Below are 21,001 nucleotides of genomic sequence, written 5' to 3' on the forward strand. Positions count from 1 at the left end.
TAGTACTAAAAGTATATGCTTTCAGTCTTAATGTTAATCTTGGTGGCAGGGGACTTGAGTAAGGAAACTAAAGCTCCCACCAGCTCCTACTTACCTAAGGGGTTTTGGATAAGGGGGAGAAGGATATATCTGGACTTATCCTAAAAGATGGATTTGGATATAGATAAGGTGCGTACACCAGCTTAGAACTTTGAAATACTCAAAGATCCCATACTTAAGATGCAGTTTCTCCTCCCATCTTTTTTCCAGCATGCCTAAATACAGAACTGAAAACTTGTTCATTATTCTGCTCACGACTGATGGTTTGTGTAATCTTTATAAATATAATCAGCTGCCTCCTGGCTTCTTTTTCATTAGAATTCTGCAAGAAGTACCACGGTTGTTCTGTTATTTGGCACAGGAGGAATGAGCTGTTTTTAATGAACAAAACTTGATTTGTCAATTATTATATACCTTGGCAATTGATACTAGATTGATAAGCATAATGGAATGCATCCAATTTCAACTGCATTTGAAATTATTTCTGAAATAATACTTTTACAATTTTTCCCTAAATATGATGGAGGTTCTTTTATGTAATGCCATCGCTTTTCATTAGAATTCTTCATTCTGTCACAAGTTTTAAAAGCATGTCAGTTCAACCAGCACGTGTGTTTAAAGAGAACTCTAATTACAATTAATATGGTGGTAGTTTTGAAGAATAAGTACTGTAAAGTATTAACACTCGTCTCTATACATTTTTCAAAGATCTTATTAAAACGTGATTATGGAAGTATTCCTATCTTTAGTGTAAATAGATGTTCTCATATTGTATTCATGTTGGTCACTGTCTACAGATTTTTCTTTAGCATTGCTATTACTTAGGAATGCAAACATGAATGGCATGCCATTTTAGCTAATTTTTGTGGTTTGCTGAATACTGCATGAAGGGACATGCAAACTTTCCTGAGCATTTCAGTAGCTTTGTTATTGCTTTTTAATGGTTTTTTTGAATGAACACTTGTTAAAATTGCATAATAAAATGATTTTATTTTCTGTAGCATATTAATTTGTATTGTAAATCTAAAACTTGCTAAAATTATAATTTGTAGCACAACTAAGTATCACCCTTTATGTGTCTTTTTTTCTCATCCGTGTGGGGGTTTCTTTTGTATTTTAGTGTTTGATCAATTAGATCTCGTCACATATGAAGAAGTAGTAAAACTGCCAGCATTCAAAAGGAAAACACTAGTCTTACTAGGTAATTTTAAACTATTATTCTGAATAAAACTGCATATTTTTGAGCCCCTTCTGGTCGAAAATTTATAATTGATTTTTGTGTTGTGGATTAGGTGCACACGGTGTTGGAAGAAGACACATAAAAAACACACTCATCACAAAACACCCGGACAGATTTGCTTACCCCATTCCTCGTAAGTAGCAACGTTCTATGTAGTGCAAAACTGTTCGTGTCATCCTTGACAACATCCCACTGTACTACTATGTGTTTGGTTCTGCTGAGGCAATGCTATCTGAAAGGTGGAAACTGTGAAAGGACTGAGTGTATTTATTCTTTTGGTTTTTTCAGAGACAGAGGTAGTAAGAAACACCACTTTACATTGTAAGTTTCGTAGTATTCACAAAATTTCTTGGTAAGCATGCTTCTCTCTGCCCCAAATATTTCTAAATTTGGAGTGAAGGCTAGAACATTTTTCATTTTTCATTTTTCTGTGCTAATTTTACCTTTACAGTTTGGAGAAGACTGGAACAGCCATCATGTTTAAAACCTTGTATAATTCCCATGAGAAGAAATATAAACTGGATTTAGAGGAAGCTTTTAATGTGTGTGTCATCTGTCAGTTTTAAATTGCTTTTCACAGCCCAGCCTTGAGGACTAGTATTGTACTAAAATAACTTCAAATTTCCAGAGATGAAAATAAGAAAAAGAAAACTCATATAACTTCACTACTTACAAGTGGGTTGTTATGAAGAGCACGGGAGTGTTTTCACTTCATGGCAGTCTCACCCATGACAGGAACTATATATTCTACTACATGATCTCTTGGAGGTGCACCCTTTTTCCTCAAGCTGGGCATTGCGAAACGAGAGCATCCAGTGGCCAAATCTTCCTGGCTGACTTTAGAAACACAATACATGGCTCAGAAGTGACATTGTCAGCCATTGTGATGACTTCGTTACTTTAAAGGGCCTTATAAGAAAGATGGGGCAGACTTTTTAATAGGGCCTGTAGCAAACAGGACAAGGTGTAATGGTTTCAAGCTACAAGAGGATAGATTCAGACTAGATATAAGGAAGAGATTTTTTACAATGAGGGTGGTGAAACATTGGAACAGGTTGCTTGGAGAGGTGGTAGATAGATAGATCCCTAGAAACAAGGTCAGGTTGGATGGGGCTCTGAGCAACCTGGCCTGGGTGAAGATGTCCCTGCTCATTGCAGGTGGTTGGACTAGATGACATTTAAGGGTCCCTTCCAAACCACCTATTCTGTGACTCTGTGATTATGTACCAATTTCATTTTCTTTGACCTGATCTGTCTTTCAGCTGACTCTAGGTGATTGAATTTACTCTCACCAACATCCAGGGATGGATTTTACTGCATTTTCTGTATTCTTTTACAGAACTATGGTAGTAGTAGGTAATTTAAGTTGGTCATGGAGTTTTGGGGAATGCTTTATGAAGAAATTATCTACCTACTGAAAATCTGATCATAAAGGTCACGTCACTCACAATGGAAGTTAATTAAAAGGATTAGTAGGCCACAAATCTCTTGCCACATAGGTCTGCACAATCAATATATTCAAAATGTTATTACTAAGTAGCTTTCATCTCTCTCACCCACTTTTTAGACTTACACTTTCACAATCAGAACAAGAAAACATCATAAGAATTTAAGTAGAAAAGGAATATACAGGAATACTTTTACAGAAGAGGGAGATCTGGGGGATGTGTAAGAGCATGTAAGTTCAGTAGACCTAGGGCAGCAGTGAGTATTACGGTGATATTATATGGTTTATATAATCCATTGTTCTTTAATTTCTTGAAATAATAACCGTGATCTATAATACTTCTGTGAAATATGCCAATTAATCTTCAGAACATTTCTAATTAATCTTTAGAACAGTAATTGGTATAATTAAAAACAGGATATCAGTTCAAATTTTGGATAACTTGTTTGAAATTAAGATAAAGTTTGTTGGAAGATACTGGATTAGGTTAGGAAGAGATGTAGTGTTTCAGACATGTCACCAACATAAATGTGATAGTGGAAAAATATGACAGTAAATCAGTTTATGAGGGAATATGAGAAGAAAGGTAAGCAAGTGGATGTCAGCATGACTGTAGGGAAAAGAGAAGCAGATGATCTACAGGATCACTGAACGGTTAAGGTCCTTACCTCTTGAAGTCATGTGGTCCAATGCCCCGTGCTCAAACAGGACCATCTAGAGCTAGTTGCCCAGGACCATGTCCAGATGGCTTTTTATTATCTCCAAGGATGGAGACTCCACCACCTCTCTGAACAACCTGTGCCAGTGCTTAGTCAACGTCACACTGAAGAACATTCAGATGGAAGCTCCTATGTTACAGTGTGTGCCCATTACCTCTGGTCCTGTCACTGGACACCACTGAAAAGAGACTGGCTCCATCTTCTCTACACTTTCACTTTAGGTATTTGTACTCATTGAGGAGATTCCCCCTAAGCCTTCTCTCCTCAAGGCTGAACAATCCCAGCTTTCTCAGCCTTTTGTCCTAGGAGAGATGCTCCAGTCCTTTGATGCCTCTTCGCTGGACTTTCTCCAGTATGTCCATGTGTCTCTTGTACTAGGGAACCCAGAACTGGACACGGCACTCTAGGTGTGGCCTCACCAGTGCTGAGTAGAGGGGAAGAATCACCTCCCTCCACCTCCTGCCAATGCTTTGTCTAATGCAGCCCAGGATACCTTTAGCCATTCTTTGCCACAGGGGCACATGGTGGCTTATATTTAAGTAACTGAGTGTCTACCAGGATAACCTCCACAGCTTTTTCTGAAGAGCTGCTTTTCCCTTCATCTCCTGCTTTTTCCAGCCCCTGTCATTCTGCCTACCCCGAGTTCATGCTGCTTTGTTCTCTATGTGATTTGACAGGTCATCATTCAGTGAATAAGTATTGATAAACCAAAGAAAAGGCCATTAAACTTAATATTGCTTTTGTACTAAAAATATTTTGTATTTTTAGACACAACCCGACCTCCAAAGAAAGATGAAGAAAATGGGAAAAATTACTACTTCGTATCACATGACCAAATGATGCAGGATATATCAAACAATGAATATTTGGAATACGGCAGCCATGAGGATGCAATGTATGGGACAAAACTGGAAACAATACGAAAGATCCATGAGCAGGGACTAATTGCAATACTTGATGTAGAACCTCAGGTAACTAATCAGAAGTATATGAAAATGGGACTCATCCCAAATCCTTGAACCATATTTTATTGAGATATATTTATTTTTATTGATTGCACACTAGATAAGTAATGCATACAGTAAGTTGGACAAAAGACTCTGGGACAGCAAGTTATCAATTTGTGAAGTGGAATTCTGGTAGTCATCTGGTTAGTAGAACATACAGCAGAAACTAATTTGTAGTTTAGCTTAGTGTGCAACCACCATAGCTTGAAAATCTACTAGCTGTGTAACTTCTTAATATATTACTCTCATGTCCAGTGAAATGTGTGAAAGCAAGTGATTATCATTGCCTGTCAGGAGTAATGTTTCAGTATTTTCAAAAATGTCTCTTTGGTGCTGTATTAGACAGTAATCTTGTCCCATACTGACTCTTGGCTCCATATCAGTATTGAGCATGGTCAGAAACATTTGTGGTCAGTCACCAGTACTGATTCTGTTTGCACAATGACCAGTGTTATACTTTTCAGAAGAAGGTAGGAAGGAAAATCAGGCTCTCAAGAAACACTAATCATTAGTTCATTCACTATCTAAATCTTCAGTGGGAAAATTCTGATACATTTCCTCTGAAACATCCATATGGTCATGACTTTCAGTTCACAGGGATGTGTTTATATGTCAACTGGAATAACATGAATATGGTTAAGCAAGATGTTTATGTTATTCTAGCAGATTAAAGGAAATGGGAGGATAGACGAATAAAAATTGTGACCAGGGTTATAGTTTGCTGCATTCTTTCTTCCTTGTGAATGGATTCAAGATGTTAAAATTCTTTAAGAATTGCATAACAAAAATAAGATACCTGACTAAATTATTTAGGAGAGTTCACATAGTATGCTGGTGTGGTGCTGTTCTGAAAAATGAAATCCTACATCTAAAAGTTTTCAGGGAGAGCAGTTAGTTCATAGTTAGTTCTAATGGAGCAGCTGTTTAAAGCAAACTCATGATAAATCTTTTCAACTTGCATTATTCAGAAGCATTACAATTCTCAGGAGCCATTTTAATCTTTGTTAGAATATATTTACTTTTGGCACCGGCCGCCTTTGCTATACTTCCTCCAGCATGTTTCTAGCATGCGTCTTAACCAGCTTCCTCATGCATCCATCGCAGCTCATTACAGCCAGCCCCTCTGTGGACTTATTCCCAATGATCTTGCAGTGCTTGACTGTTTTCCCTTGAGTACTCTTAGTTGCTTGAGTTTTCATGACTTTCACATAAGGGATTAATCACTTGTTTAGAGGAGGTTGGCATGGGTGATGATGTGTACGGATGGTTTCAAGCAGCAAAGATACAAATCTCTTTAACTTGGGAAAAGTATAGATTGGGATTTCTTGTTGGAGGTTTCTTTGAAAAAAAAAAAAGCTTTGGAGAAGACAGGAAGCAGAAGGATGAAAAAAAGACTGACCTTTGATGGTTTCACTTCATCTTGTCCATCCATTTGAGTTCAGCTGAGGTGTGTTTACTTGCTTCCACTGCACTTCAGTCTAGCTTGGATCTGTACCAAAGTTTCATTTATGACTGTCCTGTGTATCACTCAGTAAGTATGACCAAGTCAACTTTTTAATGAGAACTCTTCTCTTTTGCATAGATTTGGTTCAGGATATTAGTACTATGCTCACTTTTTAAAAACATGGTAAGGCTTATTTTTTAAAAACTTGGAACTTCTTGCATCATGTTTTCGTTTATTTCAGAAAATAATAATAAAAGTGTTGGTAAGGAGAAAAACTCAGACAAAATATTATATTCTAATCAATACTTATTCTAAAATACAGTTAGTTCTCTTCTTTATTTATGATATAATGGCATTTTTTACCTGTTGTTAATCATTCAATTTAAATGCAAAGAGATGCTCTTTCATTCAAGAAAAATTCACTTTTATTAAGGATCAATACACCACCACAAAATGTAAAATAATACAAAAATTTACATGTCTGTAGGTCTAGTGTAAGGTCTTGACTCCAGAGCAGTTAAAAACAGATACCACTGTGGGTAAATCATGATTTTGCATCTTTTGCTTGTGTGACTAAACTTATTTTGTATTCATTGTTGGGGTATTCTTCTGAAGTATTTGATTTTTTTTTCACCTAGGCGTTGAAGGTCCTGAGAACAGCAGAGTTTGCTCCTTTTGTTGTTTTTATTGCTGCACCTACAATTACCCCAGGCATTAATGAGGTATGACATGTTGGAATCTAATGTCCTATCAGAGAGAGAATTAAGAATTAATTAAGAATTAATGAAATGTACAGATAAGTGTCTTCAATTGTTTCCTTGTCTGCATATGGAGAGGCAGAAAGGCAGTTGTCAGGCAGCATTATTTAGTTGATTGACATGTATTTATTGTTTATTAACTTTTTTTCCTAGTTCAAAATATGAACTTCAAATTGAAGGATCCTCATGATGTATTCTAAAAATACGTTTTTTTATTTCATTCCCTGCCCTAGCTCAAATATCCATTTCCAAATCCTTGCTAAATCATTAGCACAGATTACTCAGCTCTGAGTTGCAATACTAGCACTAGATTACAGCTGGCCTGAACTGAAGACATGAGTGTACATGACTGTGCTGTCATCCCACCTTTGTCTTTTAGTATTTTTCCTGTACAGCGAATATATATCGGAAGTAGGCTTGTTAATTTCAAAGACTGTTCTCTAAGAATTGGAAGCTTTAACCAAAAGTGTAATTGCTTGTGCAAAAATATTAAGGATTCACGGAGGCCCACATCCTGAACACCTTTTTAAGTTTCAGTAGAATATCTGCTCTGCAGATTGCTACTGATTTCAAATTCAGTTCTGGACTTAGCTCACAACAGGGCAAATAGTATTTATACAAACACTTATCTGCTCAGGCCTTTTTAAACTGTGATACTAATGTATTTAATTCATTGGATATGTCCATGAATCTGTTCCAAATCTCTTAGATGTCTCCTTGATCACACAAAAATAAAATCAGAAGCCCTGTCTCTACATCCTGTTTCTATGGAAATGTAATTACAGTATCCCAAGTATGAAACTATGACATCACTGCAGAGGCTTGCAGGAAAATAAGGAACAATACACATGTATTTAAATGCAAATACTCTGAATTATGGTTAAAGTAGTAAGTGAGAGTGAAAAATATTGGCCTCAAGCTGCAATTTTGCTGGCAGCCTGAGGCATTCTACTGGTTCCCTGTTGCTGAAGGGTACAGTTCTTTCTAACTTGCTTCTGGGACGTACACTGCCCATCTGCACTGGCGTGGCACTCACCAGATCCTTCAGTGAGCTACATTAGCTCCAAGTTGGATTTTTGTCAGTTTTCAAGCAGCTCACAAAGTGTCTGACAAGCACCAATGACGAAACAAGCAGTGAGAGTGTATAGCCAGGAAGAGAGAGGGGGAGGAAGGGTCTTTTAACTTTCACAACAGTAAGTTATGTCATTTCACTGTCTCTTATGGACCCATGCCCTGGCTGGTAAATGTCATGACAGTACAGATGAAGATTTCAGAACATCACAATTTGCAGTGTTATTGAAGTGCAGCGACACTTTGTCGAACTGCTGATATTGGCATATAATGTAAGTCAGTACAATCTTGACAAAATACCAAAATGTTGTATTCTACACTGAATTTGCATTTGTGCCAGCAAATGGTGTGGCATCACTTAAAAAAAAAAATAGAATTGTTCTTAGGATGTGTCAGGCAAGCATTATGCTTACAGCAGTGGTCAGGAGGCCAGGAACCATGTGAAATTATATAACTGCCTGGGTTTGTTGCCTCAGTACCTGTGTTTCAGCTCCCAAATAGTCTCCCTTGGCCTCACTTCTCTGTCATTGGTACTTAACTTTTAATCTTCCAGCTGCAGAATATAACACAGAGAAATTTGGGACAGTTCATGGAAGAAAATGTTTTCCATAGTACACTGGGAAGAGGACAGAAATGTACCTTTTACAGTAGTGATGGAGAAATATTTGTTTGTGCCAAAGAAATATTACTACAAGCAAAGTATTATGTTCTGAATATTTGCATTCATGTGCAATGAAGAGGTTGTCTTTATTTTAAGCTCTTGTGACTAAAGTCTACGTGCATGCAGATATTCACTCAGGCACATGAATTGCTGAACTGGGCCCACACATATAAGGAATGTTAATTTATGGATCAATTAAATTTAAGGAAGGGGAAGGGCAGAAAATGGTAATAGCAAGACTTTACCCGAGTACAGTATCCTGTTTTCCAAGATTTACTGTGCTGCATAAAGGGAGATATGCAAATTGTGTCTGTGTTACAAGCCTGCAAGGCGGCAAACAAGGGTGGAGGGTGTGTGTGTCATATTTCCCATTCATGCTTCGTTTTTGAAAGGTTTATTTGCCTAATGAGTATCCCTTTCTGTTTATCCTCTTATACAACTTTGTTTATTTTACTTAGGCTTTTTGAGAACACTTCTGTAAATGACTATCCTTTTTCCCCCCTTATGTTTTCTTAAATTTCATCTTTGCTTTTCTTTTCATTTTCCTGCATTCATGCTAATTGTACATAGCTGCCAAAATGGTGCAGAAAATTGCCTGTAAGTACCAGCTAGGGACTGACAAGGTAGTCTTGGTTATTTCAGTAGTTTTAGAATGTAGATGCGCTCGTTCCCATTCAACATTACTTTTTATTGGAATAAAAATTTAATGTTAATAATGACTTCATATATCTGCACTAAAATTATCTGCTAGTAGAAAGAAACTAGAGAGTAAAATTTCTATTCTTACAGCTGTACATCTGAATTTTGTGATAAAATCAATGCAGAGGTCTGCTCGGAAAAGTATCTGTCTTGAGACACTTTATCACAGAAGACACAAAATATCTCAGAAATCAAGGACCACTTAGCAAGAGTTAGAAGACAAAATAACATGTTTTCAACTGAATATAGAGTGCACTATGGGCAGTTCTGCAGAGCACAAAACCAATTTAAATCATAGAGGCAATCTGCCAGAGTGTACCCACTTGTCTAATCACAAAGGAAACTTAAATCAGATGATTCCTGTGCTAAGACAGGGAGGAGAGAGCATATAAAGAAACAGTGGAGCAGTTCCTCATTCCTCCAGCTGTTTTCTACCTCCTGTTGCCTAGACAGCAGCACAGAGGAGTTGACAGGCTCTGCGTTTTTGATCTAAATCTTTATTGAGCCAAATTCTTCTGAATTTTAGCTATGCTTCCTCTGTTCCTACAGCCAAAGAATAAAAGGAAATTTTCTTAAGAAGTTTGCAGTCCACTAGCTCTTTAAATTGAGGAGAAGTTCTTTCTCTTGGACCAAAATTGGCAAAGGCCTGGTAGTGTGTTTATATGCTGTTTGCAGCCTTAGAAGGAAATATTAGTAATTTGTTAGGCTGTGCTTTGACTGTCACAAGTGGCAGCTATTGTCCTATGTACTTTAAGGAAAAAAAAACCACAACCCTCAGAGACTGAAGAGATCACTGTGGCCATTATCCACATGAAGAGATTTTGTAGATAAAAGCCATATTTCGCTCCTTTCTGTCCTAGCTATGGTGAAGAAAAAGAGCAGATTAGGAAAATCAACTGAATTCTAGAGACAGGAAAGAAAAGAATGTTCCACTAATGGACACATTGCAACTAGACCCAGATAAAATGCCTATTGCATGAGCTGACGGCAGAGGAAAAAACAGATATTCTGCTCCCAGATGTGAAAATACTGAAGTTGTGGCCATTCATACATTTCCAAGAGGCTAGGAAATTTAGATATTCCAAAATACAGCCCACTTCGATCCCTGGTAAAGATAGATTTAGGAACAGCAAAGGGAAATATTAAAATATTATGAGTTTTTGAAATTCTTAGTTTTGTCACATCTGTGTGTGCAAGGGAAATGTTAACCTTCATTCTTCTCTACCTACCAGTTGTTTTTTTTAAAAAAATAAGATAGCTATAAGGTTTTCAGATTTTTTTTATGTCAGTCCCTTGCTTTAGTGAGAAAAGTTCATTGTGATATTTGTAGCAGGTAAAGATGATGCTAATGCACAACCTGAGTAACAGTTAAAAAGCTACATATCAGTTAACAGTTCTAAGGCTTTATGGGGGTTTTTCAGCTAGTGTTAGCCTTGTTATGTGAAATTAAAACTCTTCTAAAGGTGCAGTGTGGTTTTGCTAAGACTGGCTTTAAAATATAAAGTTAATCTTAGCTAGATTTGTAAAGCACTGAAAATATGTGCTTGGCAAGTGTATTTTTTTTCCTTTGTAGGAAAAATCAGAAAAGTTTGAATCTTCAGCTGATATAAATTAATGTTTCTTTTGGAATCTATGACTAGGCAGTTTGCCTAACTAAGTTTTTGGCTTAAAGACACTGAGCTATATGAAATGTTCTACAAACATATTTAGTATTAGTATTAATCCGTGTTGTTCAATTTGATAACAGCATGAATTTAATTTGCGTGCACTAGTATCTTCTATGGAAGTTCCAGTGGTGCATAATGGTCAAGGAGCATATACATACAAGGAGCGTATACAAGGAGCATACCCTGTAGATTTTCTTGTGTGAGAAGTATTTGTCTGGCTGTGTTTGAATTAAATTCATGGTTATTATTGAATGAAGCTGACAATTCTCCCTCATTTGGGGCTGCAGCTTCAGGAGAGAAGCAGAACTGGTAACTTTGGTACAGAACTTCTCCTCCAGAACTGGCTGGTTTCGCAACTACGAGGAAGGAGAACTGTCTCAGTGCAGGTTGTTCCCTGCAGAGGACCTGAAAGCTGCTGTTCCACAGCTACTTGCCACCATAATTACAAACACTTAGGAAGTTTAAACAACTCAAAGGGTAGGGTCTCTCATTAGGTAGATAAAATTCTGTTTGCAGAATAATTTCTTGGGAAAACAGCTATAGACAATGTGTTTGTACTTCCTACAGCCTAAGCTCTGTTATAATAAAGTGTATCTCAGTTGATTGATTAAGTAGGGTGACCCTATACATACTATAGAGTCTATACTGTTCATATTTAGTTTTGCCTCATATCTCAAACCTGTGGGATGAGAAAGAATTTATTGCTTTCCTGCGGCTATTTCAAGGTTCCCAAAAGCATCAAATTACTGTTGTTTTTTTTTTAATTTCTAAGGGAAATTGCAGGAAAAGGATTCAAATTTATAATTGCTCCAGAGCCCTAGAAAAAAGCCTTTTGCAATCCCACTCTCTCAGAAAGGCAGACCTCGGCAGCGAAGCTCACCACTATGTCCCATAGTGCACCCACAGAGCAGGATGCACTTGTTTCTGTGAGGGAATTGACACAAAGCCATGGAAAGCACCAAGACTGGTGTCGCAGGCTCTTCTTGAGTGCAGGCTGCGTGTGTAGTTCATCTTCCGGATCTCACACTAAGAGATGTTGAAAATGACACGATCTGAAATAAGAACCACAGAGTAATGCGGAGTGAGAACTTCCTTATCAGCAAATGGTTATTAAAGGAAGTAGACCCAGAAGACTGATGTTGAATAGTAAAACACTACTGAAACCAGGAACAGCTGATGCCTGACAATATACCCACTCCTGTTTCTTGTGTTCTTACCTGGACACAGGCCCCATAGCTCCTATTTGTGCACTTGGTACATTTTATTTACATACGGTCTCCATTGCTCCATGTCTGTGCTGCTTTTCTAAACTTCCATTCTCTACCTTGCTTTTTTAATGCTAGGCTTGTGTTTGGCCTCCAGTAAGTCAATAACTGAGTGCTGTTTGAATGTCAGCTTCAAGAGAGAAATTGTGCCATTTCTCCTGTGTGGTTTCCATAGATTCAGGTGGAGAATCTGAACCACCCAGGCCTCCCTAAGGCTTCTTTGCCCATTTCCTTCTCCATAGCAATAGTTAGAAAGCCATCGTGGCAGAGAACAAAAGGAGTCAACTTTTCTCTCTCCCATTTTCTTTTCTGACCGCTGCACAGGACGAATCCCTTCAGCGCCTGCAGAAGGAGTCTGAAATCTTACAGAGAACATATGCACACTACTTTGACCTAACAATTATCAACAACGAAATTGATGAAACTATCAGGCACCTGGAGGAAGCCATCGAGCTTGTGTGTACAGCCTCACAGTGGGTCCCGGTCTCCTGGGTCTACTAGACCGGTCACGATAGGATTGAAAAAAAAATCTGTCATTACTGGGAACCGCCTCATACATGGAAAACCTCTTTGTTATTGACCTTGTGTCAACAGGTCTTGGCCCCTAGAGACTACCTAGATGTAGTGTGACCTAAATTTATAATTATTGTCATGTCCGAATAGATAGGAGGAGGGGGAAAAACAAATTAAACACTAATTTAAAGAGACAGTATCTTTTTTTTAATCATTTCTCCTAAACTTTAATAAAATGTATCTTTAAATATATGTATTATTCAGTCCTTTGGAATGTTATATTTTTTGAAATCATAGCTTTTTATTTCAAGGGCCCCTAAAAACTGCACAAAATAGATGCTGCTTTCTATAATCTATTTTAATAGTAATAATAATATGATTCTGTTACCTTAACTTGGGGGTGGAACACTACATTCTTTTTAGAGTCTGATTTTATGGATTGGAATACTTTCCTTTCCTTTATTTATTTGAAATAATTAGTCTAGTGGTTACGAAACAAATTCATAAATTTTAAAGGCCTTTCTTCGCTTTTTTTTTTTCTAGGATAGTATTTTTAAGTACTTTTGTGTAACATCCAGATAATGTGATACTGTCTCTTTGAAGAACTCTGTAAAACTTTTAGAAATTTGAAATTGGGTCTTGACTCTTAATGCATGTGGACAGTCGCAAGCGTTCATGCCGTTGGTGTATCTGTGTTGAAAAAACCTGTATTCTACAGCAAAGTACATTCCGTTCATGGGAACACGTACCCAAGGGAATAAACTAAAATATTATTCTGACTAAGTTGTAAACCTATGCACATCCCTTGCATTCTGGGCAACTTTATAAAAAAAAAAAAACAAACTGATTTTTATTAATAATAATCATGTAGTGAAATGTGTTTGTAATTTTGTCTCAATTTAATTTGTTGTAAGGTGGGAGGGGGCAATTACTGGTTTCACCATTTCAGATCTGTGTTGTCTGAGAGTATTAACGTTTTAATTAAGTTTAAGCAAAGAAATGCCGGTTTTTAATATGTATGTAATTGTTTAAAAATGCACACATTTTAAAAGAAAATACTGTGCAATGAAGAAACCAGTTTAGGCATTGCGATAAACTGACTATTCCAAAAGACTCATCTACAACAGCCCTGTAAATTCCTTTCAAAATGGTAATTGACTTTCCAGTCTGACCAATTTTTTTTATTTTAAATATACTTCCTTTTATGTGTTCAACGATTAAATGTTTTTGGGTCCTTCATTTCATCACAGGGAGTTTCAAGAACAAATCAGTGACTCTTGCAGTGAGAAAAGGTTTCTTAGAGTCTGTTAAGGGAAGGTGCTGGTAGGGGCACAGCCTGTAGTCTGTTCCAGGAGCTCTGCTCCACCTGTTTGAGCACGATATAACTAATTTAGAATTAAAGCAGAACCAAGGAAGAGCATTTAACCATGTGCTGACCTGGTATCTTGTTTCCCTTCTTCGTGCTTTCTCTGATTCAGATCGTTTGCATGGGTTTTTTTCTGAAAATGGTTAACAGAAGCAAGCATTGCCACCAAGAGGTGTTCCTTAAAATTATTTCTCTTAAAAGCTTCGTTGGCTGTGCTGCTGCATAGTGTGAAGTTTAGTCATTATATTAAAATGATCAAAATGTTCTCAAAGGATTTATCCTCAAAGTTGAACTGTCAGCTGTAATTGGTCTGTGGGCTGTTACGGTTGTTTGGGACCGCTGCACATGTCATCAGAAAAGGTCTCGTGGTTGAACCCTTATCACAAGTGTAACTAACATAAAGTACATAGGTTGCTACTTTACTCCTGCCAATTTCTAATGCAGGTTGGGTGGCCAAATCTCTGTCCTTCTTGTAAAATTTTTAGGTGAAATCTAGGTCCAGCTGCATATCCCAGCCAACCAGATGAGGCAAGGTGTTAAGGCTGTGCAGCATTCCCAGCACAGCTTGCAGCCTGCAGCACAGAAGGGAACTTGATCCTTGGGTTTACCCCACCTGCTGAACCCACTTACGCTACAGCTGCAATCACAGTTCTGTGACTGCGTCCCAAAACATGAACTGTAACTGAGTTCCTTGAGTCTGTAGTTTGTGGAAACTTGCAAACCAGCCAATGAGGAACTACCTGTGTGGGCCTCGTGTAAGCAAGCCAGCAAGCAAGAGGGAGCTTACTGGAGTAGGAGTAATAGCAGCTGCTCATTTGTTCTCGTTTTAGCCCCTGTGAAAGGGGATAGGTACAAACTGTGAACTATTTAGTGAGTAAGAGGTAATTTTTCAAGTAGTTGTGCTGTGTGATTTTAGTCCTGGATGAACCTTAGCAGGTCTTCCTGTGGATCTTCTCTTGCAGTGGTAGTATTACACTCTAGCTGAGCTCATGAAAGTGACAGGTTCATTCACTCTCAAAACTACCTCTTTTCCCAGTAAAGCACAAAGATGAGAAGACCTACTGAAAATCAAGCAGTGGAGTGTTTCTGATGTTAGAAATACAAACTACTTCTCTGGTAAGCATCAGTATCTGACTTCAGTGACACATTCTTCATCTCACATGTTTACGACATTAAACAGGTAAAGTAATTTTGATAATTGGGGTATAGACCATCATAGATGTTTTGACTACACACTTTTGACTCTGTTAATGTGAATTTTTTGGAGTTTCTGTGTATCCAGCCTGTTAGGAAAGAAAACTCATAAGGCCCATGAGGGTGCTTCTGCCTTATGTAGATGAGAATAAGTAGTGATTTAATGTAACTAATCTGTTTTTCTTCTCAAGTGGAGCTACCGTTAGTTAATATTACACAGTAGAAAGACTAACTTGGAGAGCTTTGGGTCTTTTATTCTCACTGTACAGCCTTTTATCAAGAGACAAAAACTGTAAAGCGCATCAGTTAGCGTACTGACCTGCCTCCTCTTTACCACAGACTGTTTTCCTTATAGGAGCCTTCAGTGGCAAAAGATTAACTTGGAACACTCCTAGGCTTTAAGTACTGCTGAACCACGCAGCCCAGTGAGCTCCATGAACCGGTTTCAGCACAGTCCCAGGAAGCATAGAGCAAGCCCAGAACTCCTCAGTCTACCCGATCCACACCTCCTCTGCCTCCTGGCCAAACCCTTCTGATTCATCTCTGTTATTTCTGTGGTACGTAGAGGGCAGAAGGCTGCCATAAATTCAGCTGGAAGATTCGCTTGCATAGGGAAGGAAAGACTCATGCAGATGCAGAGCTAATGTTATGATTTTTTTATTTCAATCTTCAGCTGGAGAAGGATCCTCCTAGTACTGTAAATATCACTGCGTAATTTAGAGCACCTCTTGGACTTCTCTAAATTTATGCTGAATATGACCTCAGAAGCAGCCCTGGGATTGGGAAGAAACAAATGTTTCCGTTTGCCCCTTTTATACTTTATTTTTGTACAGGGGCTCATAGATTTGTAAAGAAAACTTGATCTTGCCAGTATGCTGCCTCTCAGTCTGACTGATGCCTGTGATTTCAAGGTGTTAAGTTGGTCCAATAAATGTTCATTAACCTCTGCTTCCATTTACTTAATAAAACTACACTAGGTTATTCAATGTCTCAGAGTGGTAAGATTATTGCATGGGAATGGTAACCTAGTTTAGACAATGCTGGCCACTGTAAGGCAACCCACAGCATGCATTTGTTTAAAATCAAAGGGACATTTTAATCTCACCACCAAAACTGAATTCTTCGATACGTCTTAGCGCTGGTTTTCTTTTTATTTGATTTGGGTCAAGAAAGATGCTGTGCCACTAGCCTCTAAGTGAAAATATCACCACCTACTTCAGAAACTTCATTAGCAAAATTACTTAGTTGATTTTGAAAGGCCAACCTGCCAGGTCTGCTTTGGAAGGGTTTTAGTGCCAGCACTTTGAAGGTTCCACTCTGCCATCATTGTCTTGTTGTGATTTGTGATTTTAAATGATCAAGATTTCAGGTAGAAAACAAAAAAGCTTTAGTTTTCTTGTGCATGTGTGTGTATTGCTGTGATCAATGTTTTCCCTTTGGCTGTAATTTGGAGTGCTCCTTCAGTGTGATACGAATTCATTGAAGGAATGGAAAGACTGCCAGTAATTTCAAGAAGCTTTGGTCTAGCCATGTACTTTTGCTAATAAGTTTAAATTGTTAAAGCAATTAGCTTAAAAGTGGGAGATCACTGAGGGTGCTGCTGTCTGCTTTCTCATTCCTGCTCTCTGTCCCAGCTGTACAACAGGTGGGTTGCTTTGTAGGCTCAGCTGCTGTGTGGAGTTCTCATACTGAGTCTCACTCTAGAAAGAACCTTTTAGGATCCGCACAACCATGAGATCTCATAAGCTCTGTTCTTGGTTGCATACGGAAATTTGGCATGAGGAAAGGGTAACATTGCTGCTCAGGATGGTATATAAGACGAAATCTTAGAGAGTCTTGGGGTCAGGGTCTGTGACTTTTCTCCCGAAATAGAGACAAACCTTGTCCAGGACAGACACATCTCAACAGTTACTGTGTAGGAAAGCTTGCATTTGCTGGGGAATTTCATGTGCCTGTGAGCAGAGCCCCAAGTCACAAGACTGCTAAAGCAGAGAACTTTTGAGAGTTTTTGGTCCCAGTCTAGGGCAACAGTCAACAACAAAAGCTGAAAACTTAAAATGCAACAGGAAACATTTTACTAAATAAAATTATGTGCCTGTCTGAATACAAGAGATCAGACAAGGTGATTGTAAGTTACCAAATCCCATCCACAGAGCAAGGCAGTTTAAACTAAGGTTTTAGTTACCATGGTTTTTAACTCTTGTCATTGGAAGATCCCTGAAGCTTACTTAAGTAATCCACATGCTCTCTTGGAGAGTTCACACCCAACCTGATTTGGATGTATAAGGTACCTGTCAATAGAAATTAAACATTAGGATTGAGTGAAAAAAAAGGAAGATAAGTTTCTTGCAGAGAAAATAAATAGTCAAGGGCTTGGGAACAAAACAGCATTTGGGAGTATGAGCACTGTGCTTGACTCCAGGAGTCACCTGCTGTACAAGATGGGGTAAGTTACTGCTCCCTGTAAGTCCTCTCCTGCATTGTTACTTGCTGACTGTTTAGGTTGTAAGCTGCAAGGATGAGGATCTGATGTGTACCACATGGTTTAGAGTGTCAAGCATAGGTAAGGCTATGAGGTGATACCAGAATATACAGGTATTACCAACTCTTCCGGACCGTAAAGCTGGCAGTGAGGCTGAACAGTCCCCAGCCTCTGAGCAGCATTTGCAGATGTTATCCATGTAAAATAACAGGGGTTTGTCACTGATTTTACCCCATCACAGTAACACTCAGTGGTGTTCAAATCTGGATTTCAGTAGGAGCTGTAGATACAGCCGTGAGTCAGCCGTCTGCCCAAAAGGACAGGTAGCTTTCCACTGTGTATGTGTGTATGCAAGTATGTAAATCAGAGACATTAAACACTAACAAACTTTTTTAATACAAAGCTGCACAGGCAGTGTCCTGTCTAAGAACTTCCATTAACTGAAGACTAAGAAATGAGAAATTCCCAGAAATAGAAGAAAGGAGGAGGGTTTTCTTGGCTCAGGATGAGCAATCATCGGGAAGGCTTCACTGTGCCAAGGCAGCTGCTCACAGAGTTTAAAATGAGGGAGTTCACAGTGTGTGGGATGTAGGTAACCTTACAGCTGTTTTCTAGCATCAGTTCCTGTTTTGACTTAGTTATAAGTTGTTGTCAGTCATTGCTGAGGAACCACCATAGACAAGATCTGAGCCAAGAACTGGGAAATCCATCTCCACTCTTAAAAGCGACAGCTAGGAGGGAGAGAGTAGAAAAGCCTCATGAATCAAAGCAGTGAACCTCCACATCCCCAGAGGATCCTCTAGTGAAGGTCATTGTGCCCTGTGGCACAGAGCAGAGGTGTCTCAATCCTCTCTAGAATTTGTAATCATTTGTGTCCCACGCTGCTCATGATCTGTGCAGTGTCAGTTAACTGCTCTGCTTTAAAAGAAGACAGAGCTTTAAAGCTCCCATAAGACCACTGCCTAGGTATTTCCATCTAAACACGACTTGCCACTTTCTAGGTCTCCCTTCTAAACAAAGCCAGTCTTTTCAGTCCTGACCAAAGAGAAGTCTTAGTTCCGTGACTTATCTCATTTAATTCTTCACCAAACTTTATTTCTGCTCTGTCTTTTCTGAGGTGGCAAGATGTAGGCTGGACATATTCCAGATCAGGATGTACTGATAAAGGGCATAATCGTCTATTGGAATATCATTTGCTGGTTTTCCCATTGCAGTCTTTGTTACTTAGAGCATTTTGTTCAGTGTATTAGTTGATCTGCCAGGCCTTCACAGCAATTTTCAGGTCTTTTTTTGCACAAGAGCCCAGCCACGCCTGTGAGAAGTTCATTTAGTGTCTTGTGATATGTATTACCTTACGTATGTCAACATATATTTTATCTATCACATTGCTCCAAATTACCTGCTTTTTCAAGTAGTTTGGAATTCATCAAAACCTACTTTAAGCTTTACTGGCCTAAAAATACTCTGCATCTGCAAATTTCAGTGCTACTTTTTGCCTATTAAAATAATCAATCACCTGTTTTAGCACAGATATTTACAACAAGCTTTGTCTGATTGCAAGTTTATAATTTATTTCTGTACTTTCTCTTCTGACTATTTGCCAGTCTCATATATCAAGAAAGTGCCTGTCACGTAGCGTCTGATCTATATCTTACTGTCACAGCACATAGAGACATAATCATTCAGCTTGGTGAGGAATTGCTGCTGCCAACTCCATCCCAATTTATATGCACACAGCCAGTTGTCCTTTGTTACTGATTTATCATGTTTGCCCACTTGCTTACCCCTGGCACTATGCACTCTGCTTTGTTTTCATCATCAAAAGCCCCGAAGTAAAATCCCACTGAGCTATATGTATTTTTACACCTGCCTGCATGACACAGTTTGCGTCCAGCAAATCCTCACCCACCAGGTACTTGGTGTTTCCTTGCTTGCAGTGAGGAAACTTGCCTGTCTGCGCTCACAAAGCCCAAGCCTCCCCAGACTTCTCCATCCTCCCCATTATCTTTCTGCCCATGAGGCAGCCCTCAGTGTAAGGAGAATTTAAAAAAAAATAGAACTGTTATTCAAGAATTAATGCCCCTGTTCTCTCAGCTACAGACATGCCCTACAGGGTTCCCAGCACAATCCTGTCTCACCCATCCAGAGCTGGAGCAAACTCCTGCCACCTCCAGCCCTCGCTGCCTCTACATCAATGCCTGTCCCCTGCCACTTCACCTGACACTCAATTCCTGTGCAGGATGAACTTGAGGGCTGTACACATCCACAAGGATGGTGATGAGCAGAGGTTATGGGCGAGGCGAGGTAGCTCTGCGGGCAAGGAGTAGTCGCCAGCCTGCAGAGGGGTGTGCAGGGAGCCCTGGCTGCTGCCCTCTGCCTCGGCTTGGCTCCTGCCAGTCCCACGCTTTGCTTCCTTCACGGCTGCTCACAGCTCACCCTTCACCAGGGGTTAACAATCTGCAGGTGTAGCCCTTGCCACAATGCTCCAAGACAAGATTTTCAGAGTAGTGAGGTCTGTGTCCACATGGCTGCTGAAATTCACGCTATGCTATGGCTCTATATTCTCCATGGATCTATCCTCTCCACTGAACTATACTCTCCATCTCCATTGGTACTGACAGCTCAGGAATCCATTTCCCATGTTCTTATTCCCCAAGAGCCAGTTTAGGAACCCAGTTTTGTCCAAAACTGACCCAGGGACAGTGGTTCCTAATCCAGCTGTGCACAGCTGTACAAATGCTTGCGGTAGCCCAGGAGAGAGGGAGAACAGGACCTCTACCTGATGATACCCACCTCATTTGGGCTACAGTTCAGGTCAGGGCTGTGGTGGTTTAAGCTCCCTGCAGATCCCACACAAGCTCCTCTTTTCTTACTAGACTAAGGCACGGTTTGGCTCTGTTGCAGCTGAAACCAGAAAACTCCCAGCAGTCATTTTCGCAGTACGTGGTCAGATCTGATGAGTTGTTACATATTTACTTGTTGCTTACCGTTTTAATTAAAGCACAAAAGTAACCAGCTCAGAGGCTGCTCATGTGTTTCAGAGGAGATGCAAGAGGAGATGGACAAGCTGCCAAGACGTCATCTTCAAAAAATAAAAGCTGGTTGCACTATGTAGGGCTAATGACAAAAGCTAATGATAGTAGAAAGGTTTGAGTTTGGAGGGGATCTTTACAGGTCACCTAGTCCACCCCCCCTGCAGTGATGTCCATCTTCAACTCAATCAGGTTGCTTAGAGTCCCATCCAACCTGACCTTGAAGGTTTCCAGGGATGGGGCATCTACCACCTTCCTGGATAACCTGTTCCAGTGTTTCACCACTCTCAGCATGAAAATTTTGTCTGAATATCTAGTCTAAACTTCTCTTATTTTAGTTTAAAGCCATTATCCCTTGTCCTATTGCTACAGTCCCTGCTAGAAGTCAGAATAAGAG

General features: G+C 39.2%; 1 protein-coding gene across 15 annotated transcripts in view; it reads left to right on the forward strand.

The window, feature by feature from the left end:
* CASK (calcium/calmodulin dependent serine protein kinase) overlaps positions 1–13,309 on the forward strand; it is a 209,243-nt gene extending 195,934 nt beyond the window's left edge. For 6 of the 15 annotated variants that reach the window (XM_069873017.1, XM_069873059.1, XM_069873088.1 and 3 more), the window contains 6 exons: positions 1,160–1,240; positions 1,332–1,412; positions 4,214–4,416; positions 6,535–6,618; positions 8,957–8,983; positions 12,342–13,309. In XM_069873017.1, coding sequence (XP_069729118.1) covers positions 1,160–1,240; positions 1,332–1,412; positions 4,214–4,416; positions 6,535–6,618; positions 8,957–8,983; positions 12,342–12,518 — 653 coding nt within the window. In that variant the 3' untranslated portion in view covers positions 12,519–13,309. The remainder of the gene's footprint in view (positions 1–1,159; positions 1,241–1,331; positions 1,413–4,213; positions 4,417–6,534; positions 6,619–8,956; positions 8,984–12,341) is intronic. The other 9 variants (XM_069873049.1, XM_069873132.1, XM_069873079.1 and 6 more) reach the window with 3 other exon arrangements.
* Positions 13,310–21,001: the final 7,692 nt, after the last annotated feature.

The sequence above is a fragment of the Phaenicophaeus curvirostris genome, chromosome 1 (genome assembly GCF_032191515.1).
Source record: "Phaenicophaeus curvirostris isolate KB17595 chromosome 1, BPBGC_Pcur_1.0, whole genome shotgun sequence".
Taxonomy (NCBI): domain Eukaryota; kingdom Metazoa; phylum Chordata; class Aves; order Cuculiformes; family Cuculidae; genus Phaenicophaeus; species Phaenicophaeus curvirostris.